The 18,785-nt window shown below is 35.8% G+C and overlaps 1 protein-coding gene across 4 annotated transcripts in view; it reads right to left on the reverse strand.

Annotated features, from left to right (window-relative positions):
• Nucleotides 1-10,584, reverse strand: part of LOC145688175 (uncharacterized) — a 49,688-nt gene extending 39,104 nt beyond the window's left edge. Inside the window, exons 1-2 of one of the 4 annotated variants that reach the window (XM_081762037.1) lie at nt 10,122-10,583; nt 3,028-3,168 (exon numbers count right to left, since the gene is read on the reverse strand). In XM_081762037.1, the coding sequence (XP_081618163.1) occupies nt 3,028-3,168; nt 10,122-10,280 (300 nt within the window). In that variant the 5' untranslated portion in view covers nt 10,281-10,583. Of the gene's footprint in view, nt 1-3,027; nt 3,169-10,121 lie in introns of all 4 variants that reach the window. The other 3 variants (XM_081762053.1, XM_081762046.1, XM_081762028.1) reach the window with 3 other exon arrangements.
• Nucleotides 10,585-18,785: the final 8,201 nt, after the last annotated feature.

Consider the following 18,785-nt stretch of genomic DNA (forward strand, 5'->3'; position numbering starts at 1 on the left):
TTCTGGAGCTAAGATGTGAGTGGTTTTAATTCTGAAATTAAATGTGTCTGTGAGATATATAGACAATAAATATAAAAACTTAAAAATAAAAGATAATCTTCGAAATAAAAATCATGATACATACTCAAACACAAGATTTCGTCAGTTCTGCTGCAGACATCCTTGAAAGTAAAATGTTAATTTAATAAAGCAATAACAAGGATATGTATAATACGGTAAGTGGTAAATGAGAAAAGAACGGAAGATACAGGGTCCGGCAAAAAGACCTCCCGTATTTGGAGAAGACGCTGTGTGAGTTGGTGGGGATACGGCGGCGGAGGTAGTACGGATCGATAGCGGTATATATGCCATTTTCAGTAGTCGCAATGGCGTGGCGCGGTGAGCATCGTACGTTTGTTGCGGAGGAGTATATTCGTAATGGTGGTTCTGTGATTCATATTCAGCGGGCATTTCGCATTCCGTTCGGACTTCTGATTCTGTTCCGGATAGAAAAAACATTCAAGTTTGTCTATCAAACTTTAGAGCAACAGGTTCTGCACTGAGAAAAGCTCGCCTGGCTGACCTCGGACCGTAACAATGCCGAAAAATGTGGCGCGTATGAGAGCGTCCATCCAGGTTCCGTAAATGTGTCAACAATGGAGAACGCGAACATAATTTTTAAAACCAAATAATGTAAAATGGCATAGTATTTGTTGTTCACAAATAAAAGTATTTGTCTGTATCTTTCTTTCTTTGTAACTTCCTTTTGAAATACGGGAGGTATTTTTGCAGGACCCTGCATGTGAACACAAACTTCACCATACATTATATACATCATATCTTTAATCCAATGATCGAAACTGGACTGAATGTTCCCTTTCGGAAAGAATCATTATAAGGATAGAAACTTACAAGAATACATCGATTACGTAAATCTAGCTTTTATGCAGCCAACTGATTGCCAATTCATACGCTCCGTACGTAACTGCGAAACTGGTGTTAAATACTGACTGATAATCTGGATAAACCTGAAATTTATATCATCAATACATCTAAAATTTCCACTCTCAAGTTAAAATTATTTTATCCGTAGAGAAAGATGAAACAAACTTTCAAAAGCAAAGGAATATCAGAACAAAATCCATACGACAAGATTGAAGACATTACAAATATAATGTAAAGAGTTAATTCTATAAATTTCCCTTTAGTATATCTTTTCTCAATTCTCAACTTTCATGTTACTCACCCACCTGTTATGTTCAACCTGAAATAACCTGTTACTAGCGGGAATGACTACGAAAGAACAGACGAAAATTTCAGCCTGATAACAGAACATTGCTGCACGTCTTGCAAATAAGAACAGAAATAAAACACTGAACTGCTGAACAAGACTGTACTATTTATAAAAATTACATACTTTAAATGTTAAGTTTCGATCTTCTAACCAAGGTCCTCATCAGACATACACATATAGTACAAGAATATCAGCAGACATATCTTTGTACCACGGTGAATATTCTATTATTCGAGTATTATTTCACACAGCGCTATGATCTTGGTCACCATCACATGCGCTTGCTGTTGTTAGCCTGTAAAATAAATGTGAGAACACAGTCTTCTGAAAAACAATGTATCACTAGCTCTCACAATTTTTATACTGACACACGATCACTTTGTTCCTTGTAACGAATTTTTGAATGTCCTCAGATTAAATTTTAGCGAACTTGCTTTCCCGATTAGAAACTAATATGAGTTAATGTACAATTATTGCTTCAGCTCAAAATTGTTGCCTTTAATGATACTGTGTTGTTGCAGATATCTAAACTATGAAGCCAAACAAATGATTAACAAAACTCCGTGTTATCCAAATTCATTAATAATTTTGTGAATACTTGGACTGTGACAATGTTTTGTTGATGTGAAAGCTGATTCGGGTTTAGTCAATTCTTACTGTAAGCATATTCAAAACTTCCGTAATTAACTTTGTGAATGTGATGCTGATCAAGATCACAGTATTGGTTGAAATAATACAAAAACAAATAAGATATTCTTCATAGTACAACGATAGACCTATCGATAATATACTAGAGTATACTAATGTACAATCTACTTCGTTTTATCGAACCAAGTGCAAAATAAGCTTCGCTCCATTTTATCGGAATTACTAAGAAGAAATTTAATATATTGTTGTTACATGAAAAATACACAGAACAGTTAAACATTAGTCTCAACTACGAGTTTTGTGATTAAGTTGGTCTATTGGAAATAAGTTAGATTACCAATTCCTTTCGGAATAGCATATACCATAGGAAGGCTTTAAAAATTTACCGACAGTCTCGTTGTTCAAAAAGAAAAATGTATATTATGTAGGTGAGTAAATCTATGAACCCTAGCTAAAGGCTCACAAAAAACAAGTTTGACAGTACGAAAAGGCAAGTATTCATACATACAATTCATCACGAACGCAAAGAAATAAAAATGAGATTAATAAAAGCACACTAAACCATTTTTATTAAACAAATTATAGAGTGTCTACTGAGTTTTATTTTCAAAATTCCAGTGTATTTCCAGTATATTCAGTATAAGTATAAGCAAAATTTCTGTACCTAATACAATGATTTTTTAAAAGTTCTTTAGGAATAATCACACTCTTGATGATTTCAGGTTTGTAATTGTTTAACCATCAAAAGAATATTTTATTTTTAATAAATTTAGTTAACCTTGATTTTTTTTAAATACAACGATTTTTTAACATTTTTTTAAAGAGCCTCCCAACTCCCCTTACAGCCCTTCACTCCACCCATTGCTTTAAATGTCTAATTACAAAATGTATACAACTCTTGCTTTGGAAAAATTTACAATCTCAATTGTTTCAAGATACAAAATTGTTTCTAAGACTATTAAAATGATTATTAAAAAGTATTGTTGAAAAATTACAAATTTCATGATTTTTCTAGTATGTGCATCAAAATTCCAGTATTTCCAGTATCAGTAGATACCCTGAATTAAGAATTACATTCAGTTGCTGAACAAAAAGTATGAACTCACCTGGTGCTCTTCTTTCATAGAAAACAAATTTCTCAATACTAGATTCGATACTGTACATTCTACCTTAAACTCATGGAACTGACAAACTTTTTCCAAACACCATGTACATACAAATGATGGGAGATAATCATCATCTTTTACCTGAAAAAGAGGATTAAAATTTGAACGTAAATCATATTTTAATTCTTTCAATAAGATACAACATTTCTCTTAGTATATAGCCACTGTATTCGAATCATATTAAACAGGAAGTTTCCACAAATTTTACTGAATCCTTGGCTTTAATCGGATGCATTTATAACAGCTGACATAATAATGCACACTTATCGATTTCATATAACACGGTGGCTACAAAAATTACTGGAAAGAATTCTCTGACTTTTCACGGTTTTCCAGAACATTATTTGACATTTTCTTATATGCAATTAGCCACCCACACTTTCTAATGTTCATGGTAAAACAAGAATAAGAAAATATGACATCGATGATACGTAAGAATAGTACAGGACATGGATAAATTTTTTTCACAGGAATTCTCGAAGTATTCTAAACTTTCCCCTGCTAGACTTCGCGACACGTAGTACAGATGTATGACCCCTGCTTGCTGAAAACCACTGTTGCCTCCCTTCACTTCCCTCTAACCTTCCTTCTTTGTGCTATTGTTTTTCAAAAACACTAGGTTTCGGTCAGTTTTCCTCGTGAGAAAACGTACTCGTTACACTGTGTGTGAATAGAAGAAAGACAGCACTGAGAAAGATCACAGCTCACACGCTCCCGAAATCTAGCCGACGATTGTGGGGGTGAATATGAGTAGTAGTTGGAAAAGAAGGTCTTTAACTTTGTCCAAAAATTTAATATATTTTCCCCCTGATCAACTAGAATAATGAATAATATAAAAACAAATACATGGAATTTTATTGTGTAATTATGGAACACTTCCCTAATAAAAGAACAAACCAAGGAGTTAAACGTCTACCTAGAAATTTTAATTTGGAACTTTAGTTGCACAATAATTTTCATTATACATAAAACGGAAGAGTCAGTGAGACACTCATCGATAAAAGGATGGATGCATATACTCTACATAAAATTGACTGCGGTATATTAACGACATATCTTGAGGGGAAAAAAAGCAATTCATTTCACTTCTTCACACGCTATATTTCCTCGTCAATACTGGGGAGAACTTCCATTACTTTAGTCTATTCTTAGTTTCAAGTTTGTTCAGAATGATCTCTATTTTCCTGTTTACAACTGCTTGCTTCTTTTCCTCTCGCCCTTGATTTGTTGCCTCTGTAAAGATTTGCTTTTGGGTAGTTTCTCAAAGCTACTAGAAGAAGCTACTCGGACTTCACTTTAGAATTTACTTAAGCACATCTTAATTAATCTAACTAGTTTTTTCGGTATTCTAAATATTGTACAATGTTTTTCCCTTCTAACAGATTCGTAGGCCTTTCTAAAAATCAATAAATAATTGATGTACCAGGGTATACAAAAATTTTGTTCAATCCGGATCAAACCTGACAAATTGGTAGATCTTGAAATGCTATATAACCATGCGAAATATTTTGTGGTGCAGGCTTTTGATTCCTAAGTTATGGGCGCTCAAATTTTGAGTCATATTTTCGAATATATATATACCGTATACACCTAACTAAAAAAAAAAATAAAAAAATAAAAAAAAAAGAAGTTAACGTATTCATACTTGAATATTGTATGTACAATAACAAAGTAAGCTAAGAATTTTAGCTTAGTATGTCTTCTCTCATGTTTTCACATTAATTTTCGGTAACTATTATCTGTTAGATTTAACGAGAGATAAAAATATTGACAAAATCGATGGTCCACCTGGCTACACTCCTGTTGTTTCCTTTATGTTCTTTCCCAAATTTCTTGGTTCCCTATCTTGTTTTTGGATTTTTCTTGGGTACTCCTCCGAGTTCAAATTGTGCTCCCTATAACATCCGACACAATTAATGAACAACATGCCAAAAACTATAAACATTTATGCGGTGAACTTGAGCTATATATAAAAACTCTATTTCTTCCTTTACCTGTTGCAGTGGTGCTACATCTGAAATCGAACTGCCTCATATTCTTAAGCTGAAGAAACTCGTAAATACAGTATGTTACCGAATAAATGCATGAAAGAGCTTGGTTGTCTAAGTAATATCTTTTATAATTGATTAAATACTTGTCTGAATTAATATGTGAGTTTAATGTCACTTGAAATCCATATTTTTCCATTACCATATACCAATTAGGCCAATATTCTGGGATAAATCTCATCTTTCTCACAGGCAGTGGCGGATCCAGGATATGATCGAGGGAGGGGCTAAACCATAATTTGCCGCTTTATCTAATGTAAAGCAGAATTGAAGCCCATTTTATCCAGTGTATACTTGAGCGTCAAGGAAGGGGCTATAGCCACTATAGTCCCCCCCCCCCCTTGGATCCACGTCTGCTTACAGGATAGTAAAATGGCTAGTTCAATATATATTAAACAACAAAAAAGGTTTCAAATACTCCATTAAAAACACTTACGAATTAAAGAGAGACTTATGCTTATTAGTTACACCAACATGGTAACAAATTAAAGCTTGCATCCATTAACATAGTGGATATGTTCACATAAATCTTTCTGGATTTAGCAATCATTTGTACTGGCTTCGTCAAAACAAACTGAATGATTCAGAAATATACGAAATAACAAAAATCCTTGAAATGTGTCTCCGAAATAATTACTTTACATTTGAGAATAAATATTATAATAAACAGACGATCTGGCTACGGGTGTATTTGTGAAATCAAAATATTGACGGGAAAATCCTTCAAATACCTTCAATACTATAGGTTCGCATATGAATCTTGCTTCTCTATAGGACTGGTAAGGACTTGGAATTGCTGTTAGATGAACCAAACAAAACAATTTACAACAGAACTGGAAGAGCAAAACAAAAATATTTTTCTAGAGATTACTATTTACCAGACAGGGAACCAATTTCACACAAGTACCTACAGAAATAAGAACTGCCTCAAATTTTTACATTAATGACAAATCTGTTCACTCATTTCAAGTTCAGGCCAATGTTTGCACATTTTTTCCCGATAGTATATAAATTGTCACAAGAAACTGACATTCAGGATCAAATAAATAAAGTCTGTGATTTAGGCCCTTGAAATGCTTACTCCAGATCAATTTTAGTTAAATGATAAACACATGCATTAATCTATAAGAGCAACAGGGTAAAAGGAAAACCCAAGGTAAAGGAATCCACAATGAATGACTGGATAGCCTTACTAATTCGGCCAAAACTTTCGTGAAATGAAATCTTTCACTTTAACGTCCCACGAGTATATCCGTTAGGTTAAAGAAAACGATGATTATGGCAAATGAATGATGATGGGAAAAAATGTGAAATGACAATGTGGAAGGAAATGAGAATACTACGACAAAACCCACGAACACGATGTTATGCACCACAAACTTACTTGGCCAGGGATAGACCCCGGACTCCACGCACCATAGGTAACCGCTCTACCACTGAGTCACCATGTCCCCGTCAAAGCTTTTGTATCGGATGAAAAAGGTAGTGGAAAAAAATGGATTTAAAGCAGCCTTAAAATCTACAACAACACTACTAATTTAAGTGTTCCTACAGTGATGAGTAACGTGTAGAATGCATCTAGAATGTGACAGAATTTATAATGCGTTCTATACTTTTAGTTAGTTGTTTTAGCACTAAAAGCACCTATTAATTTAGAAAAATATTTAACCAATAATAAAAGTTATTACTTAGAAAACCAAGCCCTTTCATTGATTTACTCGGTAACATCCAATATAAATATTCTTACATAGACAAGACAAAGAGAAATACAGAAAGGAGAACACCTTTGATATTAAAATGGAAGATTAGCAATATGATGCTTATCAAGTCATCTAAACATTCCATAAACAAGATAAAAAAATTCTTTTACAAGTCGTTTTCAGATATTGAAAGAATAAAGTATAAATTAGAACCAGGAACTCACAATTAAGTCAGGATAGTGGAGGTGTGTTTGATAAAAACTGGGATTACATAATCCAACATGATAAACTACGAAATTAACACTGCACTGAACTACGAAGTAACACTAAAAACGTTACTCATTTCAGATATTTAGGAGTTTCTTCAACCTATAAATAGGAAACAGTTCTACTTCAGATGTGAAAACACTGTAATAAATGGAGGGAGAAATAGTTCATTTATATCTCAACTTCGTCACAAATGTTTTGGCTTGTTTTTTTTATTAATTATGTTGAATATTACAGGAAAAAAACTGAAGTAGGGGAGGACACAAGAAAAATTTAAGAACAGAATAGAAAAATCAGGAATTTTGGGAGTAACATGAAGTGGAAACAACAGGAATGTAATCAGGTGGAATCTCGCGTTTTCATCAAAATTTCTATCCCTCGCCAAAGGTAACAGTTAAGAATTACTGGAAATTAAGGTGAAAAGAAAGGAGGAGGACGTGCTAAGATAAAGACATTATTTTCATTTATTATACACCAAACTCATCCGATCGGGATCAAACTTGGCATAGTGGCAGACTTTGATCTACTCTACATTTATTTAACATTATGTTACGCTGGCTTTCGGTTTCCGAGTTACAGACTGTCAAATTTTCGAAAACAAAAGAATATCAACCGAACTCATCCGATCCGAATCGAACTTGGCGTAGTACACAAACGTGTGAAATATTATTGTTTATTTTCTTTAAGCTATAAATCAATCCATTGGGCATAACAAAAACGTAATTAACCCTATTCAGGACACAATTAAAAGTCATTCTTGGGTACAAAACTAAATGACCTTTTATGTTCCTTCCATCTATATATTAGAAGGCTAAGTCATGTTTGAGGTCAATTTTTTCGACACTGTCGTGAACCATAGGCTCTAGAAAGATGCAGTTTTCACTGATCGATTGCAAATTTTGTGTAGATTGTTCAGTTCTATTTGAATATTTAAATAAATGGCGATCATTTCTTTATTACATTTTTAGGAGTATACTGGAAGTGTTGATTTTTTTTTAAATGAAGTATCGTATCCTACGAGTTATACATTCCAACACCACACAATTGTATATGGAATTAGTATCTCCCTTCGGCGTTTGTTTCATGGTCAAATGATAATGGAAAACGAAGGATAACCGTATCTCCAGTCTAAGATGAATCTTTATTGTTTGTAGTGTTCTGCCTAACGAACAACATATAACACTGAAATTATAATTAATTGTGTGTGTAATGTAATTGTTTATTACATATTACATGCAAGAAGAAAGAAAACACTAATTATATATGAATGAGAAATTCCAACCGAGGGTACACTCAAATCTTGCAAACGATGCGAGGTATTAAAAAAATAATCGAAAAAAAATCTCTGCTTTATGGTACCCCTTGCCGATTTGTTTCATGTCTTTCACTTGTGTTTGTAAAGGAACATGCACAGATCTTGTGAAGAATGACAAGGAGATTCATGCACATATCTGAATGATGAGCTGTGTAGAGACCGCAGGTTCAGCTAGTACCTATTAACTGCTTATTTCTACTTCGTAGGTGCTACTCATAAAGTAACAAAATAGAATAAAGTAATATAGTTTAAAAGGAAACGAAACAGTGATTACATAAGGTTAAGCTTTTATAGATATCACATGCGGAAGTTAATCCTTTATTGCTTTACGTTTTTTCCACATTGTGATTTGTGACAGTTCACAAGTATTGTATTAAATTACTTGTGATTAAAGCAATACACGGCAAAGTTCTAGTACACTGGCCTACATCCCCACTGAATCCTAATAAAGTAACCAACGTGCCTATTAACCCGCCTTCACTCGTTTTCGCTCGCTCGGCATTACTATGTGAATTGAGTCAGCTTTGATAAAGGAACCAACCTAGCCATTAATTCACCTTCCGGTGTAGTTTTGGCGCACCACATTTTGGAAGATTTACAGATAAATCTGAACACTTTGCTTGAAAAGACATATTTTTAAGGAACAAATTTCTCCAGGCAACAGTAAAAAATTAAATGAAATCTTTGAGTTTTACGTTCCACGTTAATGCTGGCTAGGCTAAAGGAGACGGTGATGATGAGAGATGAATGAAATGGTGGAATGAAGAAAGTGGGAGGAAACGGGAGAACCCCGAGGAAACCCACGCACACGGTGTTTGTCCACCACAAAGTTCACTTGGCGGGGGCTGGGATTGAACCCGGGACTCCAAGCACCAGAGGTGAACGCTCTACGACTGAGCCACCGCGGCCCCTCCAGGCGACAGTATTAAATACAAAGTAATACAGCTGGATTTTATGTTTACAACTGTAGGATTACCAGTGTAAAATTATTACAAGTGCTTTACGACGGATAAAATAAGCGAGTACATATGAAAGATGACTATATTAGATGGTATTTTCCACCGCGGTGTATTTCTCCACAGCGTACAGAAGCTGTATATTATGTTTGCAATGAAGCTTCACTAGAACGAAACCATGGTAAGTGCTACTGAAACTTATACCATTGCCAAAACCCACTTTATTCCACTACCTTCGCTTCTGCGTATACCCACCATTGCTGACACACCTGCTCCCTTCGGATGCAGCCCCGCCGTTAACGCGCGGGCAAACCGGCTTCGCCCTGACCTGACTCAGATAGTATTCGTGCATTTTCGTGGCTACCTGGCACAAATTGGTTTGTTTATTGCACTGTAGTTTTTATGCCATACATTCAGAAGCCGTATTCATACATACATCGTAAGAATTGTAATTTTTCAACAATTAATTCTGGTGGCCCCCTTGAATTTTATCTATGCCAAGTGAGATATTCTCCTGTCGTTTACCGCAAATCTCTTAGGAGACAATAAGAAGGGAATCAGTGAAAGGCATTTTTTCAACAATTATTTCGAGTGGTGCACCAAAAGTAAACTTACACGGGAGAAAGGTTCGAATACGTTCTGCCTCTTGTTTCAGGCTGTATACATTAGATTAGTTAAGTAATGAATCAGCTGTCACAAGTCAAGCTGATTCAAGAATAATTGTAAATGAAATATAATAACTCCTCACCGTAAGGGAAAGGCAATTTTTTATCTTCTCTATTAGGCCAATTTCTTCACTCTTCACACTAAAAAGACCAATTTTCTGATTTTCTAAACATTCTCTCATACACAGACGGCACGATTCAACAGAAGGCAAGCCAACATCATAATTTCTTTTAGTATGCATGTTCTTGTATCTTTACGTAAGTGTCTTATATGTAATTAAATTGCCAAACGTAAATACCACAAATACAGTCTTAGATCTTGATTTTATTACGTTATATTAGCTACACTTGATTCACGACTGTAACATTTCACTTTGCTTTGTTTTACAGACACTATAGTCAATCTACACGAATTTAACGAACCCTCCCCTACTTATGTTCCTGGCTAAAAATTTTAATGTAAGAGAAAACAAAGAATAGTAAATAAAATTTGTAAAATCTTCTTCTTCATCTTCTACTTCTTCTTTGTCTGTAAGGGAATAAAAACTAATAGCAAATGATAACAAAATTCTTTTGATAGATCTACCGGCGTTTTTCACGAGGGAAAATATCTTTCGCAACAGTTTGCATTGACGCAATACATAACTTCTGTTTTACTTTTCAGTAATCAGGATTACAATTTTAATTGCTTCTTGCATTATTTCAGTAGCATTGCAATCCGCTAAATCTGCGAAGGCTGCTACGGAATGTGGAAATCTAACTTGGCCGGAGAACGAACGAGGAACCCCACGCACTAGGGATAATCTCTCTACCACTGAGGCACCAAGCCTCCCCCCAAAAGCTTCAAGTTTACAATGGATAGAAAAGGGGAAAATGTCAAACATTTGACCCTACAACTTACATTTTGCTATTAAATGGAGAAATCCAAGAAATAATCGATTTTTCAAAATACCGAGATCAATGTTTTGCTACTGAGATTATTTTTTCCACAAAACTTGCAAGCTATAAAATATATCTACATCTATTGATTTCTTCAAAAGTAAAATAACCTACCAATGATACATAAGAGGACAGGGAGTAATCTACCCCCTAACACCCCCCAAATTTCTTTACACACACCCCTGGATGGAAAAGGAGTACTCACCCAAATCCAATTGTATCAATCAGTGTTATATAGGTTATTTATTACATCAAGTTAGAAAAGGTTTAGTGTATAGGAAAGAAGGCAATACTCTTATTTATTTATTTCACTCGAAAATACGAAGCGACCTCGTTCTCATGTATGGCTGCGAGAACCACATCACCTCATTGTTTCGGGCGGTGTTTCGATCGAAACAATTGACAAAACAGATCGCTCATACCTACCCTCCTGGGCTCCGCGGTCGTTTCCGAGAAAAGAGATTGATGGACAGGTGCAGGAGACTGAAATTGGCAACGTCTTGAGCGGTCATTCACCTATCTCCTCCTCAATAAGGAAAAATCTGACAATATAGTAATAAGCCTATACCATATTCAGCTGGTAAGTGCTACTCTGCAACAGACCCGCAACCATAGGGGGACTAGGGGGCCTGGCTCCTCCTAAACTTTTCATGGCCCCTCCAGATCTCAATACAAAATGCACAATTTAGATATTTGTAAGAGAATTTTTAATGACTTGGACCCTCCTAACATATTCATGACTCCGCCCCCACCCTCCCCAAAGCTCTGTGGCTGGTTTCGGGCCTGCTCTGCAAGTGGTTTATCAACGGACGTAAGTTAAAAGGGTGTAGCCGAAACGTTTTTAGAAATGAAGAGATTGATCAAAGTAAGAATTATATATTTTTTAGACTGAGTCTATTGTTATGCAGGAACGCATTTGTGCTAGTTTAATTTTTTGTAAAGTATATTTTTATTCACGTAAATTCATTGAGCGAAGCAGAGCTCATAGCGAGTCGCTTTTATAGCTAAAATTTACTTTTTTTTCAAGTTGGCCACTAAAAGGTCTTTTTTTAAAAAAAAAGTCCCTAAAAGTTACATTTTGGGGGGATAAAGTGACTTTTTCGTGTGATTTATGTTTTGCGTTGACAGTTTCCTAAGAAAAATATAAAAACAAATGGAAAAAGCCAGAAACTTGTTACTCATTACTCTTCTGAAAGCTTCAGCACTTGCTGCCATGTGAAACAGTCAGTTTTATTCTCAGTTCACCTTTTATTCTTTCTAAAGCACAGTGGATGGTTGGTGGATGCTTAAGCTCTAAAGGTGGGGTTGAGAACTCTTCTGTGTCTATTCTTTTTTCTGTCGTAATAATCTTTAAGTTTTATCTCGTAATAGTTAACACTCCGCTCAACGTTGTGTGTGTGATTGTGTGGTTCATCATGTTCGTCTTGTGTGCTTCTTGTATGTTCTTCTTAAGAGTAGGTGATGAATTTGAATATTTCACGTTTTTGAGAACTCTCAATGCTAAGTTAAATATAATGTCTGGGATGAAGAAATTCGGAAATAGGCCAGAACTGCTTCCACTTACTCAGAAGTTTTTACATCTGCTAAGATTGCTTACCGTAACTACAAAGCATACTTAGAAAACCTAAGAAAGGAGGAAGCTCAAAAAGAAGAAACAAAACAACAAACAAAGAGAGACATGATGGAGAAATTGACAAAGGAAAAAGGGACACGATGAGATTTTGGCGACTTTTTGGTCATTTTTTCGTGCGCTTTTGGTCACTTGGTCACTTTTCAACTATTTACAAGAGACCAGACCACTATGAGCCTTGGGATTATTAAATTAGTTTTTTTTTTAAAGACAAAACAGAAAGATACAAAATATTTGTAAATTGAAAAAAAAATGGATTTCTGGAAAACAATTAAATCAATGAATAATTTTCTTATGAAAGATATTCAGAGCCAATAAAGTAGCCAGGAAGGGGCAGGAGCGGAAATTAAGAGATCAAATAATATTACAACAATTAACGTTAACAACAGGGTTAGAATATTAAAATAATGAAATTGCAACTATGTATAGTATTAATTACTACACGAATGTGATTTCAGCATGGGACGAGGGAATTAATATTTTGGGGGGGAAAATCACCCACTAAAACTTGCTGGGGGTGAATAAATTGAAATAATGGCAGAGTTTTGCAAAATAATTACAATAATTCGTATGTAACAATTCACATGTAATTACTGGGTAAAATAGTGGTGGTTAATTCCTAATACAGTGAAACCTCTCAATAGTAGACACCTTCATAAGAGGACAAACTTTCTTATTCTTCCATGCCATAAATATGTGTGGTGTGGTGTTATGAGAGAGAACCCTTCCTTTTAGGGACACCTCTCATTTACGGACAAATAATCGGTTCCACTGATGTCCGTTTTGAGAGGTTTCGCTGTATTACTTAGTTTAATAATAATAATAATAAATGCCTCAAATGTGTGAACTTCCTTTATTGAACCTACCACTGCGATGAGCTGATATTATTATTATTATTATTATTATTATTATTATTATTATTATTATTAGTAGTAGTAGTAGTAGTAGTAGTAGTAGTAGTAGTAGTAGTAGTAGTAGTAGTAGTAGTAGTAATAGTAGTAGTAGCAGTAGTAGTAGTAGTAGTAGTAGTATTGCAATAGTTGCGTAACAAAATATACTGTTTTGTTTGAGTTTGTTTTAAAAATGTATATCACTATTCTGAGAGCACCCCCCTTTTATTTTGAACACCCCCCCCAAGTAAATATTTCTGGCGTACTTACTGTAAGGGGATATATTTTCTCTGTCGTTGGTTCATATATAGCTGTTGTGTTATGATTTTGGATAAACATTTAACAAATATGATAAATTCCGCCAACTAAACAAATATCACTAGAAATAGATGCACTTCCAGTTATCTCAAGCTATTTGTTTTGTAGTACTAACCTCCCTAACCTGCATCATTTGTTTAATGACGAATTAGTATTTAAAATCAATTCTCACAGATCGGACAACAGCAAACGTACAAATGGACGATTAGATTATTTTGTGAAAATAACACCCGGTGTTGAGCGTGGTTTAACGCTCGAACTCGCTTATATTTCGAGTTAATATAAACTCACCCACACATTTTCAAAACGAGTTAGCTCATGATAAAACTCACAAAAAAAAAAACCGCTCTCATTTACAACCCTGGTATGTAGCTAGTAAATTATTGATAGGCTCAGTGGTAGAGCGTTCACCTCTTGTGCTTGGGTTCCCGGGTTCGATCCCAGCCCCCGCCAAGTGAAATTTGTGGTGGACAAACACCGTGTGCGGGGTTTCCTCGGGGTTCTCCCATTTCCTCCAATTTTCTTCATTCCACCATTTCATTCATTACTCACAATCACCGTCGTCTCCTTTAGCCTAACCGGCATACGCGTGGGACATAAAACTCAAAGATTTCATATTTTTTAAATATTGATACTCAAAGAGGGAAAACGCACGATTGTGCCGAAATTGGAATCCGAATCTCCGTCTTATCATGCTAATTAATTAATCACTATCTAGTCAGGTCCATGAATAACCATATGTCACATCAATCGTGAAGACGGGGTTCGATCACTTTCATGTATGTCATGTATGTCTAGGGACAGAACTGAGTGGTAGCGTAGTGGTTAATATCATTAGTTGCATAATGAATGAATTGAACTTCTTTTTGATTACTTTTACGTGATTGTAGATAATGTAACGATTTTTGGTTTTCTCGGTAAAGATGCTGATGAACAAAGGGGCCCGGGATAAAAGAGCTTTAATAACTTATATGATGAAGCGCACCACGAACAAGAAAATCTATATACTTAGGGTTAAGTAATTTTAATAAGTGTTTTTGAAGTAGAACTGACCCCGAGACTATCCAATCCCCGAGACTATCCTTAGAATCAACAAGGAATAAGAAAGGATAGTCAACTACTTCTTGACTTGACTTCTAAACTTGAATGAAAAGTCATTTACTTCACAAGAGAAATAACTTTCGTAGGTTCAAGAGTGGACTTTGTGTCAGTAAACTCATCTAGAAGATGTCTGAGTAATAAATGAACGCTAAGAATTTGACGCCGTCCTGGTAAGAATTTACGTTATAGAGATAACCCAATTTATTTATTTATTTATTTATTTATTTAATTTTGAAGAAGTTGGTATTACTACGGGGTAAATGCAACTAGGTATGTAGAGAGATTTGATCAAGTTGTGTTGTCATCGACATTGTTAGAAGAACGAAAATTGCCAACATTTTTGTCGGTCATGAGACTTCCTGCTTACGAGGAATTTGGAAATTTATGTGCACCTCAACGGCTAGCTCATAAGTTCTACGAAGACTTAAAGATACTGACGTTACCATATTATGGTCAAGAGACTCATGAGATAGCAGAACGTTTCAAGTTTCATGGAATTAAACCGCTAGATTATGAAACAGTAGCGCCATTCGTAATCTATAGAAATCAAGCGTCATGTTGCAACTTTGAGTCTTGCCTGGAGCATCCACTTAGGAACCAAGTTATTTTCGGTTTGGACAATAACACTGTGCCCGCGAGAGCAGAAGTGTACCCACGAGATAGCAAATAGGAAGCCCCCAAAACGACTACCTGGGCTCTCCAAATGGAATTCGACTGTTAGATTTATTATTTATTTATTTATTTATACTATTTACAGTTTTTCCGTATATAGAAACGGAAATTTGAATAGTACCCTATAAAAAGTGTTTCCTTCCCCATTAGAAGCAGAATTGTTGAAACATGTATATATATTCCCTTACTTTTAGTTAGGAATTTAAATACCGACTTTCAAACATTTAATTTGAGTGAACACTCACATTTGGCAGTTTCACAATAAAGAATCTAAATTTGTAACAGAAAGTCTTTCCTATTTAAGAGCGGAATTTTAGAATAAATGCTTAAACACATGTTCGTTACATTTAATATAAAGTTCATACCAAGTTTCACATTCTTAATGTTACTAACGAAGAAATGCACCTATGTACTGTACATATACACCAAGCATTACAGACTGAAATTTAGGCCATATGGTCAACCAGAGTACTTCATGGACTCTTGTGACACGAAGTTTAGAATTTTATTTCAGTCTACAGAGGCAGACGAGACAGATAAGAAAGAAGTTACATTCTTTGCAGTTTCCTTTACTTACACACTACTAAAATAATGATGAAATTTGTTAAAGAAAAATTAAACTTCTTGACGTTACAGCCATGAAAGTCTTTCGGCCAATCAGATGGCTCAAGCTCAACTGGTTGATCAATGGCCAGAACATCAGTTACCACGTGCTATTATTTCTGGCTTTCTGGATCAAAGTTCGATACTTCTTAATTCAGGTATCTCCCCAAATAATGCCGGGTCAATACCAGAAAATTTTAGTGCTCCCAGCGAGAACTGAACCAGGAACTATGCACACCGAGGTGGCTAAACCGGAGTTAAATTAGGAATGGGCACCAGCGAGTTCGAGCGAGTTTTCATTGAAATTCGACTCGACTCGAAACAGACATTTTTGAGCTTGACTCGAGAACTCGGCTCGGAAAATTCCCTCCAACTCGACTCGAATTTGACTCGAGTTTCTAATCGAGTCGAGCCAAAACGAGCCAAATCGAGCCAAATGATGTGTGTTGTTTCAAGTACTTTCTTCAAGTATCCTACATAGACAATATAATTATTATCAATGATACTATTACTGCTATAACATTATTATTATTATTATTATTATTATTATTATTATTATTATTATTATTATTATTATTATTATTATTATTATAACACCGTGTATAAACATGAAAGATACGTGGTTTGTATCTGAATAATAAAAACTAGTTGTCTGCTGACCTCGGTAGTCGTGAAGTCTAAGAGGAAAGGACATCGTTCACGAGGTTCTGGGTTTGAGTTCCGGAGTAGCAAGTATCCGGGCTCGAACTAAAAATCGTTAAAAGTTAGAGGGCGCCGGCATTCTCAATGGCTCGAGCGGCTCGGCTCACAGCTCATTCCCTATCGAGCCGAGCCAACAGCTCACCCACCCAAACCGATACGAGCCGAAACAAAGCAAGCTGATGGATCACCCCAACCGAGCCGGCTCGAGACGATGGCTCACCTGAGCCGAGTCGGTGCCTCATCTCAACCAAGCCGGCTCAAGCTGTTCGCTCAGTTGAACCGAGCAAAGCCGGTTAACATTCCTACACGGGTTGGGCTTCTGCTTCGGCTCAAAACTTTCACCGTGCAGGTTTCAGTCTTGGTGGTGAGAACCACAGTATATACTTATGTTAGTGTTCACGACATTTGAGGCTGTCTCGTTATAAAAATCCATTGTCGTCTTGCTAATCGAGACGAGGCGAGATGCGAGCAGTGTCTCACCTCGTGAACAACACTAAATATATTCCACATTACTGCTTACATTTCTCATAGCTTTCGCTTTCCAGTCTAATCAGACAATGATTTCAAAACGAGTTAAAACGAGCTAAACGAGCAAGTCATTTTTCAAACTCGACTCGACTCGAAACTCGACCTCGAAACAGTGACCCCCCTTGAAACTCGACTCGAGAAAATTACCTTTGACTCGACTCGAAACGCGAGTCGAATTCGCTTCGAGTTTCGAGTCGAGTCGAGTGTTACCTCAACTTGTACCCATCCTCAAGTTAAATATTAATGAAAACATTTAAAAATCTACTTTCTTTTTCCAGCACTTTCTATTCGCATCTGCAGATTGTAAATTTTGATGCCTATGGTAACGAAATATAGTTGAAAAAGATTAAGAATACAATATATATCTAATGTGCTGAAATAATGTGTAGGATTAGGGATAGAGCTTATGGAAATTAAGTATTTTCTTTGAACATGTCTGTATAAAAGTTGTTTTGCGAGACAAATTACCTATATGAAAGAGTCGTAACATGTCTGGCGTCGAGTACAGAAGAGTCACAAATGGAACAAGCTACATGAAAGCAGAAGCCGTTTCGGTATCACTGTACTAAAGGAGGAAAAGCTTCAGCCGAATCAGAGTCCTGGCTACGCCAATACTGATACTGATACTGATTAATCATCAACTTTGTTACTGTCATTTATCTAACTGGATGCATACAGCTGCTATTTTGTTAACCTGCAATACTATTTTATAACTAAATGAAAGTGTTTTCATTTTAAATTCAAGTTATCCCTATTTTTACCATTTATGCTTTAGAGCGACGAAGGGAGAGAAGAAAGTATGGTGACTGCAGTGGCGTAGCCAGGAAGGCTCACTCGGCTTAATCCCCTCCCTCCTTAGTGTAGTGATATTGAAAGTGGATTCTTCTTACATGCAGTTTGTTCCATTTGTGATCCCGACGTTAGGACTATTTTTTCTGCTCCCGTCCCGATGTAAGCATACGGGAGCTTATAATGTCATTCCAGATATATGTAGTGATGAGCGCAAGAGTCTTGGTCTTGCAGTTTTTGCAAGAGTCTTGCATGCAAGACCAAGACCAAGACCAAGGGGTGCAAGACCAAGACCAAGACCAAGACCATACCTGCAAGACCAAGACCAAGACCAAGACTCTTGCGCAAGAGTCTTGCACAAGTATGGTACTACTTGATTTTTTATAGAATGTAAAAAGGAAGGGGAAAAATCATTACATCTTTCACGTGAACTTCTAGGCTCCAGTAAAAATACCACTGGAGTGAATGTGTTCCCAGTAGTTCATGCAACCCATATGAGTCGATCTGCTCCTGTAACGTATAGCTACAGTATGTCGTTTTTTGAATCGGTTGTTCACGAGACGACCGTTAGCATA

Source organism: Thermobia domestica, chromosome 1 (genome assembly GCF_964235325.1).
Source record: "Thermobia domestica chromosome 1, izTheDome1.hap1.1, whole genome shotgun sequence".
Classification (NCBI taxonomy): Eukaryota; Metazoa; Arthropoda; class Insecta; order Zygentoma; family Lepismatidae; genus Thermobia; species Thermobia domestica.